Below are 18,555 nucleotides of genomic sequence, written 5' to 3' on the forward strand. Positions count from 1 at the left end.
TGTCCTTGGGTTGGGCTCTGTCTGAGTGTCCAGCCTGTGCAAGCAGAGTCCAGTGTCACCTGACGCACCAGCTGGCACTGCCCATGTCTCCTCGGAGCCATGTGATGCCTTCAGGCACACCGTGGCCATCTTCGTCCAGCTGGGACTCAGGCGTGGCTGGCATGGTGTGACAGCTCACGCCTAGGGCAGTGGGTGCGATGCTGCGCCCTGGTGGCCCTCCCGCCTGAGTGTGCCTGTCTGGGGGCAAGGGGTCCTATATCTCGCTTCCCACACCTCTGCCTGCTGTGAAGGAGGCGGCAGCCCGGGGGTCAGCGAGGCAGGCCCGAGACGCTCTGTGTTTTGCAGTCGGGGCCGTGCACATCATCCGGGTGCTTTGAGGGGCCGCGCCTATGTCCACACCTTGGTTCCTGGTTTACTTGGGGGAATAAAGTCCCAGATCCCAAGTTCCTGGTGCCCCTCTGGTGGCCTGGTCCCAGGGCTGCTGGTGAAGTCTCAGCGGGGCCCAGCCTGGGGACACTGCTGCGGAGGCCTGATGGCTGTGGGCCCACATGTCATACTCCATTCCAGGCCTGGTCCACAGCAGTTCCCCGTGAGCCAGTGCCCCCGAGCCTTGCGTTTTTCACCTGTAAAATGGGATTCGTCATGAGGTCACTGACATAAGTGTGCCCAGTGCTCCTAACGGCTGTCAGGTGTCTTCAGGTAGCTAGCAAGTGTCACAGGCCAGCGAGTGTGATGGGGCCTTGGCACCTGGTGGCAAGCATTGCTGTACTTCCTCATGGGCAGTGGGCAGGCGAGGAAGGGGCAGGGAGGGGAGGCACAGGCCTGAGTGCGAGGTGCACCCTGCTGGCACTCTAGAGGGGACGAGTGTCTCGGTCAGCTCGGGCGGCCCTACCGAAGCCACAGTCCGTGTGGCTGAAACAGCAGACGTTGATTTCTCCCAGTCCTGGAGGACAGACGTCTGAGGTCAAGGTCTTGGAGGGCTGGCTCCTCCTGAGGCCTCTCTCCTTGGTGTATAGACGGCCGCCTCCTCCCTGCCTCCTGCATCATCATTCCCCTGTGCGTGTCTGTGTCCTGGTCTCTTGTTTTAGGGACACCAGTCTTACTGGATCGGAGCCCACCCACATGGCCTCGCTGCAACTTAATTACCTCCTTAAAGACTCTCTCCCCGGTACTGCCAGTTCTGAGGTGCTGGGAATAGGGCTTCAACGTGTGAATTGGGGGACAGAGTTCAGCCCATGACAACAGAGGTGTGAGACAGGCCATGGGGGTGAGGACAGGGTGGTAACAGAGGGGTTGAAGTCACCACAGAGAACGAGCAGACAGTGCTTGGGGGATGGCACAGCAGCTGAGGAGATGGGGCGGGCAGTGAGAGGATCCGGGGCTGGCCCGTGACCTGATGACAGAGCTGTCCCAGGGAGCAGAGCAGAAGGCATGTGTTGTACTCCACACCCTGACACTGGCAGCTGGGGTCCGGGACGCAGCCCCACGCAGGCAGGCGAGGGTGGACAGAGGGCTCTGGGAGAAGGTGTGTCTGAAAGGAGTGGGTTACCCTGGTTGGTTCAGAGACATGTTGAGGGACCGCCTGTCGCTTGGACTGTACTCACCTGAGTCCTCTTGGCTTCCGACAGTGCCTGTGCAGACATCCGGGAAGTCGGGTACTGTGAGCCCAGGTCCTGGGCTCAGCAGAAGAGGACCCTGGGTGCTGTGAGATGCCCACCCAGTTCTCATTTGCTCATGGGTCCTCTTTGAGCTGTGTGGCCCTCTCTGGGCAGCACGCTTATGCCCCAGCTCTCCTAAAGGTCGTCCCCGAGTCAGGGTGGGGAGGAAGGTAGGTGGAGGCCTGCCTGGGCTTCCTGAGGCAGCCTGTGGTAAGCGCCAGGCCCTTGCTTCAGAGGGACACCTGTGCATAGAGGACCCACCTGACTTTGTGCTGATGTGCAGCGTGGTGTCCGCAGCACCGCAGGGGCCGCCGTTCTGTCTTTCCCTGGGGGCTGGGAGAAGCTGGGGCCGGCCTCACCCCCGCTGCAACTCGGCTGCTGCGGGCACGGTGGCCCATGGGGCAGAGGTGCTGTCTGGTGCCGTCAGAGCCCGCCCAGTTCTGCTCCCAGTCTTTGTGGGTGGGGAGCTTTGGGCTCTGTCCTGCGGAAACAGGGTGCTCCACTCACCACACATGTGCTTTCTGTCCTCAGGTGCCGATGCGAAGGCGATTTTGCCCAAGAAGGAGAAACTGAAGCTGAGGCGTGAGCGGTGGCTGCGTAGTAAGTGCATCTCTTGTGCCCCCAGTGGCGACGTGGCTCACTCATAGCCAGGACGGCACAGGCTTCCCTGTCCTCTGTCCAACCCATGGCCCCTTGTCAAGGATCAGGGCGGGCCATGCTCAAGGGGTGCACTGGGGCCCTGGCAGCATGCCTGAGATGGCCTGTGATGTGGCAAGCAGATGACCCCCAAGGAGGTGGCCCTGTATGAGCTTCTGCAAAGCCTTGACTTCTCCTTAAGAAAATGGTCTCAAGAAGGTGCTGCACTCAGCTTCTTATGTGTAAACGCGATGTATTTGGTCCTGTGGTGAATGTGTAATTACAAAAGTGACACATGCTGCTCGTGAGTCCTTTAGGGGACAGAACTGTCTAAAGGGGCAGGTGAAATCATGTCCCTCCAGCATGTGCCCTTTCAGACCTCCAGGCACACACACCTGCCCGGGGCATCTGGGCAACTGCGGTTCTCTGTGTGATCCCAGGACTTCTGGGTCCGGGTCTGTGAGGGCCGGCTGGGCCCTTCTCCCCAAGTACCGGTCCGTGACGGTGGATTTCCTTCACGTGCTCCAGCTAAACGTCGCGTGACAGGGTGAATGCCGTTCTTCCTACTAATTTTGTTTTGGAAAACGCATTTATTTTTCATGCTGCTGAATGTTTGCTAATGTTTTTCTAAAGATTTTCTTGTGAAGATTGCTGTGTAGTTTTTTTCTTACTGTTATATTTTTAGTGTGATTCTGCTAACTTATAAAATTAAGTCAGAATACAGTTGGCTTTCTGTTCGCAGATTCAGCCAACCTCGATTGAAAATACAGTCACAAGCCACATTCCAAGAAAGATGGGAGAACGTCACGGAGGCAGTTACACTCACCCACACACCCAGGCTGTGCGGTACAGCCTCCTGCTCCTGGGCTACAAGCCCGTGCAGTAACCGGCTAGGTGAGACCGAGCACCGGAGAGCTGGCTCAGTCAGGGGCGAGGTGAACGCGAGCTGCAGAGGAACGCAGCCTCTGTTTCACGCAGACTTTTTTAACATGTACACTGTAAAACAATGTAATAGATACACAAACCCGTAACACAGTGGTTTATTGTCACGGTCGAGTATTGTGCGCTGTACACAATTGTGTGTGCTGTGATTTTGCAGATTTCTTTGTCACACATCTGCTCATCCGTCTGTCCCTGTCTGCCTGTCCGTCTGCCAGCCCGCATTTCACCTATCTACACTTTCCCAGCCAAGTACAGACATCGTACACTTTCTCCCAAACAGTTTTGCTAGATTCAGTATTGGTTTATGGTTCTTTCTCTCTTTATTTTCAGATAAAATTTAATACAGTGACATGCAAATCTTAAGTGTGTCATTGAAGGGTTATAACAGTTGCACACACGTGTGCAGTGGTAACCCTTTCCCTGCAGAACCTGCTCACCCCCAGAAAGCCCGAGTGCTCAGGGGTGAGCACCGCCTGCTCTCTCTGGGGCACATGTTAGGTTCGCTGCTCTGCATGTCACGTGAAAGGAGCCACGCAGCCTGTGCCCTTTCTGTGGTTTAGAAATTCATCCGTGTCGCATGTGGCTGCGGTCCATGACGCTGTGTTGCTGAGAAGCGTTTCTTTATATGGACATAGTATTTGGTGCCCACTTTCCTACTGATGGACACCTGGTCTTTTTTCTCTTTCAGCTGCTATGACTAAGGCTGCTATGAACATTCTTTACAAGTCTTTTGGGGGACTTATGTTTTCGTTTCTCTTGGGTAAATACTTGAGAATGGAACGCTGGGTCATAGGGTAGTTGTATGTTTAGTTTTACAAGCAACTACCAGATGTTTCTCTAAAGTGGTTGTACATTTACACTCCCACCAACGACGGTGGGAGCTCTGGCTGCGGCTCGGCTTTGCCGGCGTGTGGCGGTGGCCGGCTGCTGAGCACAGAATGGCAGCTCATTGTGGGGTCAGTGTTCATTGCCACAAACCAGCATCTTCACGTCTTAACTGCCTGTTTGTGCTTCCTCTTCACTCAAGTGTTTCCTGAGGCTCTTTGCCTTTTTATTATTGAGCTCTAAGAATTCTTATGGCCTTCACACCAGTCCTTGGTCAGGTGTGTGTTATGCAAATAATCTTCTCTCAGGCTATGACTTCCTGTTCTTCTAAAAAAACCTTTATTGTTTTCGCTTTTATATTTAGGTTTCTAATCCATCTTGAATTAATGTTTGTCTGTGGTATGAGTTTTTTTTCCCACGTGGACCTTCAGTTGTGCAGCACTGCTTGTGGTGAAGGCTTTGGGTGCTCATCGGATTGCTTCGGTGTCTTTGTGACGAGTCAAGTGGCCCCCTGCTGTTTCTTGTGCCTTAGCAAATTCCGGGCGGTCTGTATGGCTCTAGCGTAAGTCTTAAACTTGGTTTCTGCTTGTCAGAAAATGGAAGTCCTACATCCTTCTGTTGTTTTTTTTTTAAAGATTTTATTTATTTTTTAGAGAGGGGGAGGGAGGGAGAGAGAGAAACATCAATGCGTGGCTGCCTCTTGTGCACCCCCTACTGGGGACCTGGCCTGCTATCCGGGCATGCGCTCTGACTGGGAATTGAACCGGTGACCCTTTGGTTCGCAGGCCAGCACTCAATCCACTGAGCAACACCAACCAAGGCCTACATCCTTCTGTTTTAAGATTGTTGTGAACACTCCAAGTCTTTGGCATTTCCAAATAAATCTTACCATTGGCTTATCAATTCTTAAAAACCATCATCACCAACCAAAATCCAGTTGGGGTTATGATTGAGATTGCTTTAAGTCTATTGATCAACTTTGGGAGAATTTCTGTTTTAACAACATGGACTCTCCAAGTCCATGGACCTGGTGTATCTCCCCAGTTACTTAGATTTTCTTTACGAGAGGGGACCCAGAAAAACCTGGCATTATCTTCTAGAGGGCAGGCCCCTGGTAGTACAGGCTTCCCCTGCTAGGTTAGTGTTCTAGGAACCTATGTGTATCGGTGCACCAGCTGGCGTTGCTGTGAGAGGCTGCGTTAAGCTTCAGTGAATTTTTTTTTGAAGACTCTTTCATTGTGTTTGCCCATCACATGATGGGTGATTTATGAGTGCACCTGCCCACCCGGTGCTGAGTGTTCAGCAGTTTTTGACCAAAAACGGCATGACCCCTGTGTCTCACCCTACCTATTCGTCTGATCTCACCCCAAGTGACTTTTTTTGCTTTTAAAGATTTTATTTATTTTTAGAGAGAGGGGAAGGGAAGGAAAAAGAGGAAGAGAAACATCCATGATGTGTGAGAGACACATTGACTGGTTGCCTCTCGCACACCCCCAGCTGGGGACCTGGCCCACAACCCAGGCCTGTGCTCTGACCAGGAATTGAACAAGTGACCTTTCGGTTCACAAACCGACACTCAACCACTGAGCCACGCGAGCCAGGGCCTGAGTGACTTTTTTTTTTGTTTCCCAGTTGAAAGAAGTCCTCAAAGGGAAACATTTTGCCGATGTGGAGGAGGTGAAACAAAAGACGTCAGAAGCACTGAAAGGCATCAAAATTGACGATTTCAAAAACCGCTTTGAGCCGTGGAGAAATGTCTCCATAGGTGTACTGCATCACATGGAGAGAGGACTTTGAAGGTGACTGAAGTTTAAGCATGTGAGAATAAATGCAGTTTTTTATAAATAAATTCCAGGGTATGGGGGGCCCCCCCGCATAGTTTGTGTCACCAGTGTTGTACAGGTAGAGGTCTCACGTGGTTTCTTTTTGATAAGCTTATTGCTGTTTTATAGTATTTGAAGCTGTTATAAATGGAACCTCAGAAGCTACATTTTCCAGTTTTCTGCTGGTACATAAAAGTGTTTTTTTTAAATACTAATGTTGTAGCTTTTGACCTTATTAAAATCATATTAGTTCCAATAGTTATTTTGTAACTCCCTTAGAATTTTCTACAATAATACTTGTGCCACTTAAAATAGAGACTTTTGTATCTTCTCCCAAACTGTGCTTTTGAGTCTTCTTCTTATCTTGCTGAGTCAAACCTTGGGTGCAGCGATGAAAGCTGTGAGGACTGTCCCCGGTCGTGGCAGCCAGGGCTCGGGGCCCTGCCGGTGTGCTCCCAATGAGCCTTGCTCCCAAGGGGTCCCCAGGCCACATGGCACAGAGAGCAGCTTGCCGTCACGCGTTCTGTTTCGTGCCCTGTTGACATGTAGCCGCCTTCGGGGGTTTGTAGACGATGCGCAGACATGGGCTGGGTGGTAAGGAGGGATGACAGGGACGATCTCTTGTTGCCCCTCTTCTGAATTCTGCCATGGGGTGTGGGTGGGCTTTCAGGGAGCTGGCACCAGCCTTCCTGGGCACCATATGGAAACGCAGGTCTCAGCCCACAACAATTTCCCGTGCTCAACGTGGCCAGGGTGGGTGGTTTTAGAGTCCTCATTTGGCTGTGTTACATTTTCTTTTTTTAAGATAATTTTTCAACTACAGTTGATGTGCAATATTATGTTAGTGTCAGGTGTACAACCCGGTGATGACACATTTGTATACATTACAAGTCGTCACCCTGATAAATCCGCACTCATCTGACACCACATGTAGTGAGTGCAGTACTATGGCCTATATTCCCTACGCTGTGCTTCCACCCTGTGACTCTTCTGTAATGGCCACTTCGTGCTTTTTAATTCCTCCACCTTTGTCACCCAACTCCCACCCATACCTGGCGACCCTCAAAATGTTCTCTGTGAGTCTGTTCCTGTTCTGCTTATTTATTAACTTGTTTTTAGGTTCCACATATAAGTGAAATCACATGACATTTGTCTTTCTCTTACTTTCGTCCCGCACAGTCCCCTCTCGGCCCACCCCTGTTGGTGCGGGGCCGGATTTCCTTCTTCCTCACGGCCGCGTCACATTCCTTTGTGTTCACGCGCCGCCGCTTCATTCACTCATTCCCCCGCGTGGCACTCAGGCCGCTTCTGCGTCTTGGCCGCTGTGCATAATGCAGCAGTGAGCGTATGTCTGTGTGTGGTGCCCATGGGTGTGTGCGTCTTTTTGGTTTAGTGGTTTGGGTTTCTTCAGGTAGATGCTCAGACATGGAACTGCTGGGGCCTTCGTTGTCTCTTGTGGTAGCCTGTGTTTTAAAGCCTATTTTGTCTGGTATAAGCATTGCTACCTGAACTTTTCTGTTTGTTTGTTTCCATTTTCATGAAATATTTTTTCCCATCCTTTTGCTTTAATTCATTACGTGTCTTTCAGTCCAAAGTGAGTGTCTTGTGGACGGCTTATGTAGGGTCTTGTTTTGTTATCCATTCAGCCTCCATTTATCTTCTGATTAGAGCATTTAATGCATTTGCATTTACAATAATTGTTGATAGATAGGTATTTATTGCCATTTTATTGTTCATATTTTATATTCTTCTCAAAGAAGACCCTTTAACATTTCTTATAATACTTGTTTGGGGTGATGAACTCCTTTTGCTCTTTCTTGTCTGGGAAGCTCTTTATCTGTCCTCAATTCTAAATGATAGCTTTCCTTGTGGAGGAACCTTGGTTGTAGGCCCTTGCTTTTTATCACTTTGGATATTTCTTGTCAATCCCTCCTGGTATGCAAAGTTTCTGTTGAGAAATTAGCTCCCTTGTAGGTACCTAACTGCTATTCTCTTGCTGCTTTTAAGATTCTTTTTGTCTTTAACCTTTGCCATTTTAATTATGATGTGTCGCGGGGTGGGTGGGGCCCACTCTTTGGGTTCGTCTTGTTTGGGACTCTGCATTTCCTGGGCTTATAAGTCTATTTCCGTTGCCAGGTTAGGGAAATTGTTTTATCATTTTTTAAATTGGTTGTCAATTCCTTGCTCTCTCTCTTTTCCTTGGCACCTCCGTGATACAAATGTTGGTACACTTGAAGTTTTCTCAGAGACGCCTTAAACTATCTTCATTTTTTTATTTTTCTCTCTCTTTTTTTCCTGTTTCCATTGGGTGTTTTCTGCTTCCTTATCTTCCAGATTTGATTCTCTTCTTCGTCTATTCCCTTTAATGTATCCTTCCTTTCAGTTGTCGGCTTCTCCATCGTCAGCTGGTTCTTTTGCGTGTTTTCTGTCTCAGTTTTGTATTTCCGACGTCTCTGTTGAATTTCTCGCAAAGTCCATGTACTTGTCCCCTGACTTCACTGAGCGGCCTTACGGCCAGTGTGTTGAACTCATATCTAGTAGGTTGCTTGTCTCCACTTTGTTCATTTCTTCCTGGAGTTTCGTTCTGTTCTTTCATTTGGGACAGGTGTATTTGTCCTGTCATTTTGGCAGCCTCCCTGTGTTTATTTCTGTGTATTATGTAGAACTGCTACGTCTCTTGGGCCTGGTAGAGTTGCCTTATGTAATAGGTTTCCTGTAGGACCCAGTGGCACAGCCTCCCCTGTCACCTAAGCTGGATGCTTCAGGTGCACCCCGATGTAGGATGTGTGCATGTTCCCATTGTAGTTGAGCCAACAGCACGCCGGTGGGAGGGATTACCCCCAGGCCGATTGGTCTCAAGGACTGGCGGTGACCACACTCGAGGATCTGCTGTGTGGGGGCCCACCCCATGGAGCTGGACGCACTTCAGTGGGGCGCTCATGCCCAGTGAGTTTGCCTCTTGAATGTGCCACTTGCGGAGGTGGCCAGTGGGTGCTTTGGTGTGGTCTGAAGCTGTCTGCTGGCTACGCTGCCTCTGGGGCCTCTTGGTCTGGAGCAGACCGAGATCAGCTGCTGCCTATGCCCTGCCCGGGGCCACCCAGCATGAGCTACAAAGCGATCTGCAGAAGGCTGCTACTTGTACTGGGCTTGAGGTTCCCAAGAGAGGCCAAGCTACAAACCAACAACAGCTGCGGCTAGTGCCGGCCTGGGGCCACTCAGGTTAGGTGCGGGGCGTGTCAAGGCCAGATGCTGCCTATTTGGGGTTTGTGAACCTTGGGAAGATTTCAGAAAGGTCTGAAGCATGAGCCAGGGCAGACTGTTGGTGTGTATTGTAAAAGCTATTGGAAACTTCTGGGCTTGGGTGGCCCTGCAAATTGGGTGGGGTGGGATCTCAGGGAATCACCAAGACGGGGTGAACAGTGTTACCCAGGTTGACGAAGACTCAGATGTGGCTCCCGTCTGCTAGCTCTGTTGGGGCAAGGCTCAGCAAAGGAACAATAGCCTCTGCCAGCACTTGTGTCTGGGGAAAAGCTGCCTTTGTCCAGCCCTTGATGGACAATTCAGCCTCCCCACTGTATGTCCTTGGCACTGTTTAAGTGCTGTCCTGGCGCTGGAGCTCAGAGGGAGTGAGTCCGAGGAAGTCAGTGTGTGGGCCCTTTAAGAGGGACGCCTGGGACTCCAGAAGCCCTTCGTCTCACTCAGCCACAGTCTCCGCTGGTTTTCACAGGCAGAAGTTATGGGGACTTCTCTTTCCAGCACTGGAACCCTGGGCAGGGGGCCTGGTGTGGGACTGGGACCCCTCGCTCCTCAGGGGGACCTCCACAGCTGAGATAGCCCTCCCAATGTGTAACTGTTACACACGGGTGTTGGGCCAGCCCGTTCAGCACCTCTACCTCTCCTGCCCGTCTTGACGTGGCTTCTTCTTTCTGTCCCCAGTTATAGGACTTCTGTTCAGCAAGGTTTCAGGTGGTTCTGAGTTGTGGTTCTGTAGTTTAGTTGTAATTCCAATGTGGTTGTGGGAGGAGGCGAGTACTGTGCTTACCTACGCTGCCATCTTGTCTGCAAGCCCTGTTTTGCTTCCTTGGTTGCACCTCCAGCTGGTTTTAAATTAAACCTCTTAGGATAAAGCTTGTCAGTCTGTGGGGCCCTTCCTGCAGCAGGCCCTGGAGGGGAGTGTGGGGGCAGGACACAGCCTCCCCTGCCCCCGGCCAGGCCCTGGGGGTACTCTCCAACTACCATTGCTTCAGAACCTGCTGCTTTAGACCACAAAGTTGATAGAAGGGACTTTTTCTTGTCCCCCTTGCTCTCCAGTAGGCTGGCCATGAAACCCTGCTTCTGGGGGGACAGACGTCATCGTGTGGGTCGGTCCAGCCCAGCACCCTCAGAAGGGTTCCTGGAGAGAAGTCAATGAATGTCCTGTGCACAACTTAGGTACAGAGGTGTGGGGGGCCAGTGAGGGTGATGAGGCCCCAGGGTCCTGGGAGACCAACCTGGCCTGCAGGGCAAAGGGACGAGTCCCATCGCTAGAAGGAGAGCAGGGATGGAGGGGCGACAGGGCAGTACTAGCTCAAGCTCGCCCTCCTTCCTCCCTACACCACTATCTCTGGTGGGTTCCGTGGGGCACAGGGCAGAGGAGGGAGAGGAGCCCATTGGCACAGAGCCGACACCACTTAAATTCAGGGTTCTGCCCATCTTTGGCAACCCCTCCCCTTGCAGGCTGGGATAGAAGGAAATCCCCATCTGAGGACAGAGTGATGTTTTATTGCAAATAAGTAGTAAGTTATGACACTCTTCAAGGAAAACCAGTAAAGCCACCAAACTTGCATCTGGTTTTCTGCCCGGGAGCGAGCCCTGGTTGGTTGTGCGAGATTAAACTGCCAGGCCTTTCTCTTCACTTGTGCACTCACGCCCGGGTGTGGGGCTTAGAAGTACATGGTGTGCGGGAGCGTGGGGGTTTTCGCCCGTAGGTCTGCACTCTTGCACCTTGCCACATGCAGCTCCTGCCCAGGGCCTGTGCCCCTGCCAGTCCTCCCACTGGAATGCCCAACCCCCTTCCTCCCATTCACATGCTTCCCCAACACCCAGAGCCGTGAGGCGGGGCCTGCCAGGCGGCCCAGCCCTCAGGGTACATGGGGCGCCCTGTGGGTCCAGGAGGCTGGGTGATGGTGCATACTGCTCCGCCTGACCGCGCTTACCCAGCCGTTCTCCGGCGTTCGTGCTCCCTGTCCCCACTGTCCCCAGACCCCTTACACTTGGTATTTTTAGACTGTAAAATCTGCCACCCTGACAGGTGACAAATGGCATTCACCATTGTCATCTTCCTTGATTTTAGGCAGAGTTGAACAGCTCTTCCTGTGTTTCTTGGCCTTTAATTTCTCTTTGGTTTGACATGATTAATTCTTGTATAATTAATTTTAGGAGCAGCAGGAAGAAGGGAGGGAGGGCCCATCGGTGGTCGGTGTGGAGCGCTGCTTCCAGTCCTGGCCACCCTGCGGAGCTCTCTCGCACGTGGGCCTGTGTGAAGTTCTGTCCTTTTCTAATTTGCTTTAATATCCAGTAGGCCAGCTCTTCGGTTGCCTGTTTTTTCCAGAACTGTTTCGGCTATTCCTATGCATTTACGGCTCTTCAAAAAGTGCGATTTAGAATGAGCACCGCAGGCTCATTGAACACTCCTGCTGGCGTGTGACTGAGTGCGTCAGACTTGTGGGTTGGTGGGGAGGCCAGGCCGGCCCCTGCAGCTGTCATGGCAGCTGGTGCCTCCCCAGGCTGAGGTCAGCCGTCCACCGTCCCTCCCCTGGCCCTGTGCTGCCAGCGGGGACGGGCACAGTGTTGCAGTCGTCCTTTTTTTCTGCTTCCTGACTGAGTGTGGCCGGGTTTCACCACGGGTGTGCTACTTGCCACAGGCCTGTGTGGTAGGTCATCTGTGTCAGGTTACGGCGGTTCCTCCTGTTCATGGTTTCATTGTCGTTTTTACTGTGAGTGTGTAGTGAGTTCTGCTGGATTCTTTTGGTACTTCGGGTGACTGATGGCCTTCCCCTCTGCAGCAGCCACTGCAGTGGGCTGTCTGGCAGACGTCCCCACGTGAGCTGTCCTTGCATGCTTTGGACACGCCATAGTTGGACACCATGTGTCATCTGAAAATGCTTTGGCTTTCATTGGTTTGGCATTTGTGTCCACCTTCCTGGGAGCCATGGGCTCTGCTTTGCTGCTCTTGGTCCTTGGTCCTAGTGCGGCGTTGTTACCGGGTCTGCCAGTCCAGCTGGTGAAGGGGCGGTGGCTTCGGAGCCCTGCTCCTACTGGCTCCTTCCCCAGCCTGAGGCCCCCACCCCCGGTCATATCAGCCCTCTCCCAACCCCCCCCCAGCCCTCCCTGGGTGCTTACGCTCTTTAGGAAGAGGCATCTGGTGTGATAAGGTGCTGAACAGTTTACCCTCATCCTGGAAGGATGGGAAGACCTGAATGGTCAGTTTATGAAATCTAATAACCCCGGGGCTCTGAGGGATGGTGTGGGGTTCGAAGCACAAGGACCCAGGAGGATGGCTGGTCTGTCCCCTGAACTCAGCTATCTGGGGCCAGGAGAACAACCTACTCTACACAGGGTGGGCCTTCCAGAGATGGCTCTGGGCAGCCGGGGGTGTCAGCTGCAAGCTGGGAGAGGAGCTGGCCTTCGGGAAGCCTGCCAGGTGCTTCTCCCTGGTGGAAGATGAATGGTGTCAGTTTCTGGAAATTCGCCTCTTAAATGCCTGTTAGGGTCCTCACTCACCACTTGTCTTTCACACACTTGCCGGGGCCTGGTGCCATGCACGCTTTCTCTGCCTTAATCAGTGGGCTGTCCTGCGTCTGTCCTCAGGCACGGGGCTCCCCATCCAGGTCCCTGTTTTCTCCCAGCCTGCTCTGCGCCTGGTGGCCATCACTGCCTCCTGCATCCGCCCTGCGGGGCTGACGGCGGCCCTGCGCTCTGAAGGGCCTGGCCAGCCACGGGGTCCCAAGAATGCACAGAGGGAGCGGCCTGCTACTGGTCCACTGGGCCACTGGCTGCCTGCCTCTCCTCATCTTGTGCTCTGCGAGGAGCTGGCTATGAATCGTCTTGGTCCTTTGTCAAGGAAGAGTTTTTCGTTCCCTGTGTAGACGCGATTCAGAGCCTGTACCTTGTTATTTATGCCCCAGTGAACCAGGGCGAGGTGGCTGTGGAACCCATGTCTCACCCCAGGCCCATCGCTGCCCTCATTTTCGAGTGTTCTTAGTGGCAGACCCTTTTTACGTATGAGAGAAGTCTGGTGCAGAGCCAGTTGCCAAGTCAGTTAGCCCAGGTTCAGTAAGCATAGCAGCCTCTGGCCATCCCCTAGATCTGTCCAGGCTGCCTGTGGGGCCCCTGGTGGTGTTCCAGCTCCCGGCCTGGCCACTGGCCCTGGGGAAGGGGGGGCCTGTGTCCGAGATCCACATGCCCACTAGCAAGCCAGCATTTTCCACAAGCCACACTGTGGAAATCACATGTTTGATTATGTGTTTTATCAGCAATTTTGAAATACATGTTTAGATGGGAGTCAAATTGCAAGGCTGGGCCCTAGTGAGGCCCTGCCCGAACCTCTTCTCCAGGACCCAGGCCGCTGCTCTGCTGCCCACCGCAGCCTCATCCTCGGGCTCTTCTACACCCGGCTCTGCTCCAACACCCCTTCCTCTGGCCCAGGGCCCCCCTCCCAGGGGCTATGCGGAGCCTTCTGAGACCTCCCCGGGGCGCTACTCCCCTCCCCATTTCAGTGTTAGGAATCCCACTCCTAACCCCAAACTATCACGCGGGGTTCTCCCTTCGTGTGCATCCCCAGGAGGCATGTGGGGAGCAGAGGAGTATATAATGCACCCACCTACCTCTCTTTGACTGTGTGGCTTCCCCGACCCACTTAGAGCCCTGGCCTGAATTTTCAAGAGGAAAGTCCCCGGTGCCTTCACTCCAGTCGTATCACAACCCCGTAATTGAACAGTGCACCTCTGTGACGAGGGGAGAAAATAGCTTGGAGCTGGCCTGCCCCTCCCCACCCCCAGTTCCCAGGGCAGCTTGCAGGTGCCAGGAGCATGGACATGAGTGGCGTGCCTGTGGCAGGAAGGGAGAGGAAAGGGAGCAGGCCCAGGCTTGGGCTCAGATGGCTGGGCTCCTCAGCCCCTTCTCTGACCCCTGTTCCCCTTCCACAGAGATTGAAGCCATAAAGCTGGCTGAGCAGAAGCTCAAGGCAGAGCGGAAGAGGCGGGCCACAGTGGTGGTAGGGGACCTGCAGCCCCTTCGGGATGCCCTCCCTGAGCTGCTGGACCTGGAAGCTGTTGCTAGGCGGCCACAGACCCGAGGGTGAGTGTCCACCTTCAGCCACCTGGAGAGCTCGGGGCTGTGATGGCCAGGCTGTGAGTGAGTCGGCCCAGCCAGATCTCCCCACTGGACACACTTCCAAGTGGGCAGAAGCCCACACGGGTCAGGGCAGCGGGGGCTGCACGGGGCTGGTGCATGAAAGCCACACCCGGCACCGTGGGGTTGAGAGACTTCCCCGGCCTGGCTTTGACCTCAGTGTCCTCAAGTCATGGGGAGCCTGTTGGGGCGGATGTTGGGCCTATCTGGGCAGCTGCCCACCAGGCCCTGGGCCCTGAGGCTGGGTAAGGGTCCGGCCCGCTCTTGCCTCCCACCCTTCAAGGAGGGCTGAAGCCACTCTAGACCTTGTGGGCCCTGAAGAGCCCCCTGGATTTGTCTATGCCACCTTGGGACTGGAAGGGGCTGTGGGACCTTCCAGTAGGACATTCTACCTTTTAATAAATGGGGGTGGGTGTCCAAGGCGTGAGGCCTCTGGCTGGTAGGGCTATGCCAGACCCTTTTTTCCTGGACCTCCTAGCACATGACCACCTTCTGGGGGCTCCAGCTGGAGGAGGGGAGTCCTGAGCCCCAGCTCTGCAAGTGCAGGCTCCAGGAGAGCTACAATGTGCCCAGGCAGACACAGAGACAGGGACAGGGTCAGTGGCAGGAGGACTAGAGCAGCATCCTGGAGCAGAGTCGGTACCAAGTCAGGCTGAACCAGGGTGATGGGAACAGGGGTGCAGGAGTTGTCCTGGGTGGACAAGAAGGTTTTTCATTCCTGTTTCAAAAAGAAATATCAATTAAAGCTTCAGCCTCCTGGCCTGGAGGCTGAGTTTCGGAGTTGGCCAAGACTGGACAGTTTTTCTCCCCTCCCACCCCCTCGCACTCCCAGAGTCTCACCTAGGGAGAGGGCTGCTGGTCCCGGCGCCCTCCTGAAGCCTTCGTGTGGGCTGCAGCTGCAGAGATGTGCCCTTGGTGGACCAGGTAAACGTGTGTGGCACTGACTCGACTTCTCTGTCCACAGCCGAGCCATCAGCAAGCCCCGGCCAGCCGAGCTGAGCCGGATGAGTGCGGCGCAGAGGCTCCAGCTCCTGTGAGTGCACCCCCCCACACCAAAATGAGGCCCTGGTGCTCCCATCTTCCCTCCCCGCCCCACCCCCAGGGCTATCAGGTATCTGGCTAGGTCCCCCAACTTCAGTCCACTTGGGTGCTGTGGGCAGCTCGGCCAGGGCCAGCTATGGGGCACAGCCTGGTTGGCATGAGCAGCCTGTTTGCAGTAGGGCCAGGAAGCCCCTTTCCCTGGGGCAGTGTGGGGAGCAGCTGCTGCTGCCCCTTGGGGCTTGCCCTTGGGCCCAGGTCCTTGTGGGGTTGTGCTGTCCTAGGTGCTGACACCTGCTGAGGGCAATCACTTGCCCAGTGGAATTCAAGTTCTCCCATTAACAGCCGGCAAAGCTGGGGCCTGGCCTGGTGTGGCCTTGCAGGGATCACACATGCAGGGGCAGAGCACAGGCTGGTCCCCCACCTACTCCTCCTAACACCAGGCTGTCTCCACTGGGAGGGCAGCAGGTGTCGCCTGTCACCATGGTGCCCCTTTGTGAGGAGAGCTGGCCTAGGACCTGTGAGGGGCGCAGGACTCCGGGCCCTCCGTTCCTGCAGTGGCCGCATCTGCTTTGGCAGCACTGGAGGGCGGGCGCCTCTTATGTAAGGCTGTCTGCCGGGAGTGTGCAGACTGCTGCCTCCCTGCATTTGGCAGCCTCTTGCCTTTAATAATAGCTCCTTGTCGAGGTCAGGGGTAGGGGCCTGGACCCCCTCCTCTGTGGGTGTGGGGCAGGGAGTCAGCAGCCCCCAACCCCATGGGTGGGTAGGCACAGTGGCTCCAGGGTGATTGTGACGATGCAGAGGCCCCAGGGCAGCCTCTTCCCTCCTGCCCAAAGCGCTGCTCAGCCCTAGGCCCCCTTGGCCTGACCCAGAAGGCTGCCTCTGCCCCTGCTTGAGGAGCTCGGGCTGCCTTCCTCACTCCCTACCCCTCGTCCCAGCCTCTCCTGTCCACTCCACTGGTCAGCCTGCACTGCGATGCCTGGGTGTGGGGTGGCCCAGTCAAGGCAGGTCCTGGGTGCTAAATGCTCTCCCCACTGCTTCAGGGGCATGGATCTGCTGACCTCTGACCTCAATCCTTTCAGTGAGGAAGAACGGACCCGCTTCCAGGACCTGCTGGCCAATCCAGCCTACAGAGCCAGCCCCCTACTGGCCATCGGGCAGCAGCTGGCTCGGCAGATGCAGCTGGATGGTGGCGGCCTGCTCTGACCTGGCCTGGGGCATGCCGTGAGCTCCGGGGACAAACAGGTGCCAGAGAGGGCCTCCTTACTCCTTGCCGTTGCCACCCTGAACCTAGAGGGCAGCCTCCTCGACTGTCACTTGTTAGGACTGGTGGGGCAGACCACCCCTGTCGTCCACCCCTCCCAGAGGACCAGTAAATGCTGTATGAGCTCAGGCAGTGCGATGGTGCTTCCTTCTGTGCCCTGGCTGTCCTATGAGCGAGACAGTTATTGTTGTTACGGGTCCCAGGTTTGAAGGTCAGGCTGCAGAAACATCGACTTACACCCTCAGTCTGAGGATGTGAAAGGGGGTGCGTGCCTTTCCCAAGTCTTCAGGAGCGGGCGTGGGGTTTGTGCAGGGCGGGGACTAGCTGCCCATGTCCTTTGGGGGCATTGGAGGATGTGCGACTCGAGCGGACGGAGGTCCCTGGGGTCCACTGTGCGAGGGACCCTGTCACTGCCTGCTGGAATCGCCTCGGAGCCTTGGCTTGGGCATGGGTCCCACCCTCAGACAGCTGGGTGATCAGACTAACTGCCGGACTAACTGCCGTGTCAGGGCTGTACGTGGCCCCACCCGGCACCCTCCCAGCATCCGCCCGCCCCAGTGCTGCCGTGAGCCTGCCCTCAGAGGGGCTCGGGCCCTGTTTGTGCTCTAAGCGCCGGTATCTCGAGGTTCGTGCTGGACAGGGAGGGTGGGTGGCGGCATCAGCTGTTGGGGTGAGTCAGGCCCGGTAGCTGTGCCCCTCAAAGCCAGGTTTTATACTAACAGTACCTCTGCTACTTCTGGAATGTTCCTTGTGCAGCGATAAGGCTGGTGCCGGCAGCCTGGGCTGAGGTCATGGGCTGAGATGTGGGGGTCCAGCCCCTCCACACTTCCACAGGCTCTTGCCCGATGACCGGGGTTTTCCAGGGTGCCTGCTTCCAGGATGTCAGGAGAGCCAGCTGCCGGGCGGAGATAGCAGGGCGCCAGCCTTCCAGGCCTTTCTCTGATGCTGCATTCCTAGGGCAGCTGGCCCCCGCTTCTGGACCTGAGACAGCGGGTCTGCATGGAAAGACAACCTTCTTAATTTCACGTCAAAGAGACTCAACTAAACTGCGTTTTTCTTCTGAAGATATTCAAATAATGTAGGTTAAAACGACAATTACATGCATATTCCTGATGTCGGTTTGTGTTTCTTACATTTTCCTTCAGATTGGAGAAATCTTAATTGTAAGGTTCTTGGTACAAAAGCAGCGATTACTTGTATTTCTGAACCCAAACATTTTTTCTGGGGCCTCGAAGGCACTTGGGCCAATAGAGTCTCTGGGGACCTCCTGACAAGCCTGGAGCCTTATCCCTCCTTGTCGCTCTGGTCCCCACATCTAAGGGGAGGCTCTGGGAGCCAGGAAATCTGGGGCCCTGTCTGGGACCTCTGCAGAGGGGAAACTGAGGCCTGGAGAGGGAGAGCCCCGCCCATGACAGGCTGAGTGGAGGCCCGGCCCTGGGAGCCGTTGGTGCTTGTCCTGATGACGCCCCCAAGCTTCCTGATGCCCCGGGACCCCCACTTACACATTTGGTCTCTGCCCTCGGTGCAGGTCAACACAGGGGTTGGGGTGCCCTGGGAGGAGTGCCCCCCCTTTTCCCCGGACCAGCACCCTCCCAACAAGCCTCCTCCCTGCCTTTGGTGCCTGGGCTTCTAGCACAGTGGTGATAACTCCCACCTCAGCGCCTCTCCCGGGCTGGGGAGCAGATTCTAATTACATAACAATGTTTAATTAGAGAATCCAGTACCCATCAGCCCTCTGGCTGCGGGGCTCCCGCGAGAACAAGCCAAAGCCTTCCCTCTGCCTCCCGCAGGTGCCCTGGGCCCCAGGGACCCAAGCCCTGCCCCCACTTGGGGCTGATGTGCCCCTTGCCCCCTGGCCTGTCACGAGCCACCTTCATATCCATCTCACGTATGCAGAGACCTGGGTTCTCTGTCCAGGTGTATTTGGGGCCCCATGCTGGGGCCGGGGGCATTTGGGAGCCAGGCCTTCTGACTCGGC

General features: G+C 54.9%; 1 protein-coding gene across 3 annotated transcripts in view; it reads left to right on the forward strand.

Moving 5' to 3' along the window:
• The window catches only part of SLX9 (SLX9 ribosome biogenesis factor), a 30,826-nt gene extending 13,136 nt beyond the window's left edge, over positions 1-17,690 (forward strand). The window contains exons 3-7 of one of the 3 annotated variants that reach the window (XM_045196499.2): positions 2,190-2,258; positions 14,071-14,221; positions 15,240-15,308; positions 16,357-16,558; positions 17,441-17,690. In XM_045196499.2, the coding sequence (XP_045052434.2) occupies positions 2,190-2,258; positions 14,071-14,221; positions 15,240-15,308; positions 16,357-16,519 (452 nt within the window). In that variant the 3' untranslated portion in view covers positions 16,520-16,558; positions 17,441-17,690. Of the gene's footprint in view, positions 1-2,189; positions 2,259-14,070; positions 14,222-15,239; positions 15,309-16,356 lie in introns of all 3 variants that reach the window. The other 2 variants (XM_045196494.2, XM_024560000.3) reach the window with 2 other exon arrangements.
• Positions 17,691-18,555: the final 865 nt, after the last annotated feature.

Source organism: Desmodus rotundus, chromosome 2 (assembly GCF_022682495.2).
Source record: "Desmodus rotundus isolate HL8 chromosome 2, HLdesRot8A.1, whole genome shotgun sequence".
Lineage (NCBI taxonomy): Eukaryota > Metazoa > Chordata > Mammalia > Chiroptera > Phyllostomidae > Desmodus > Desmodus rotundus.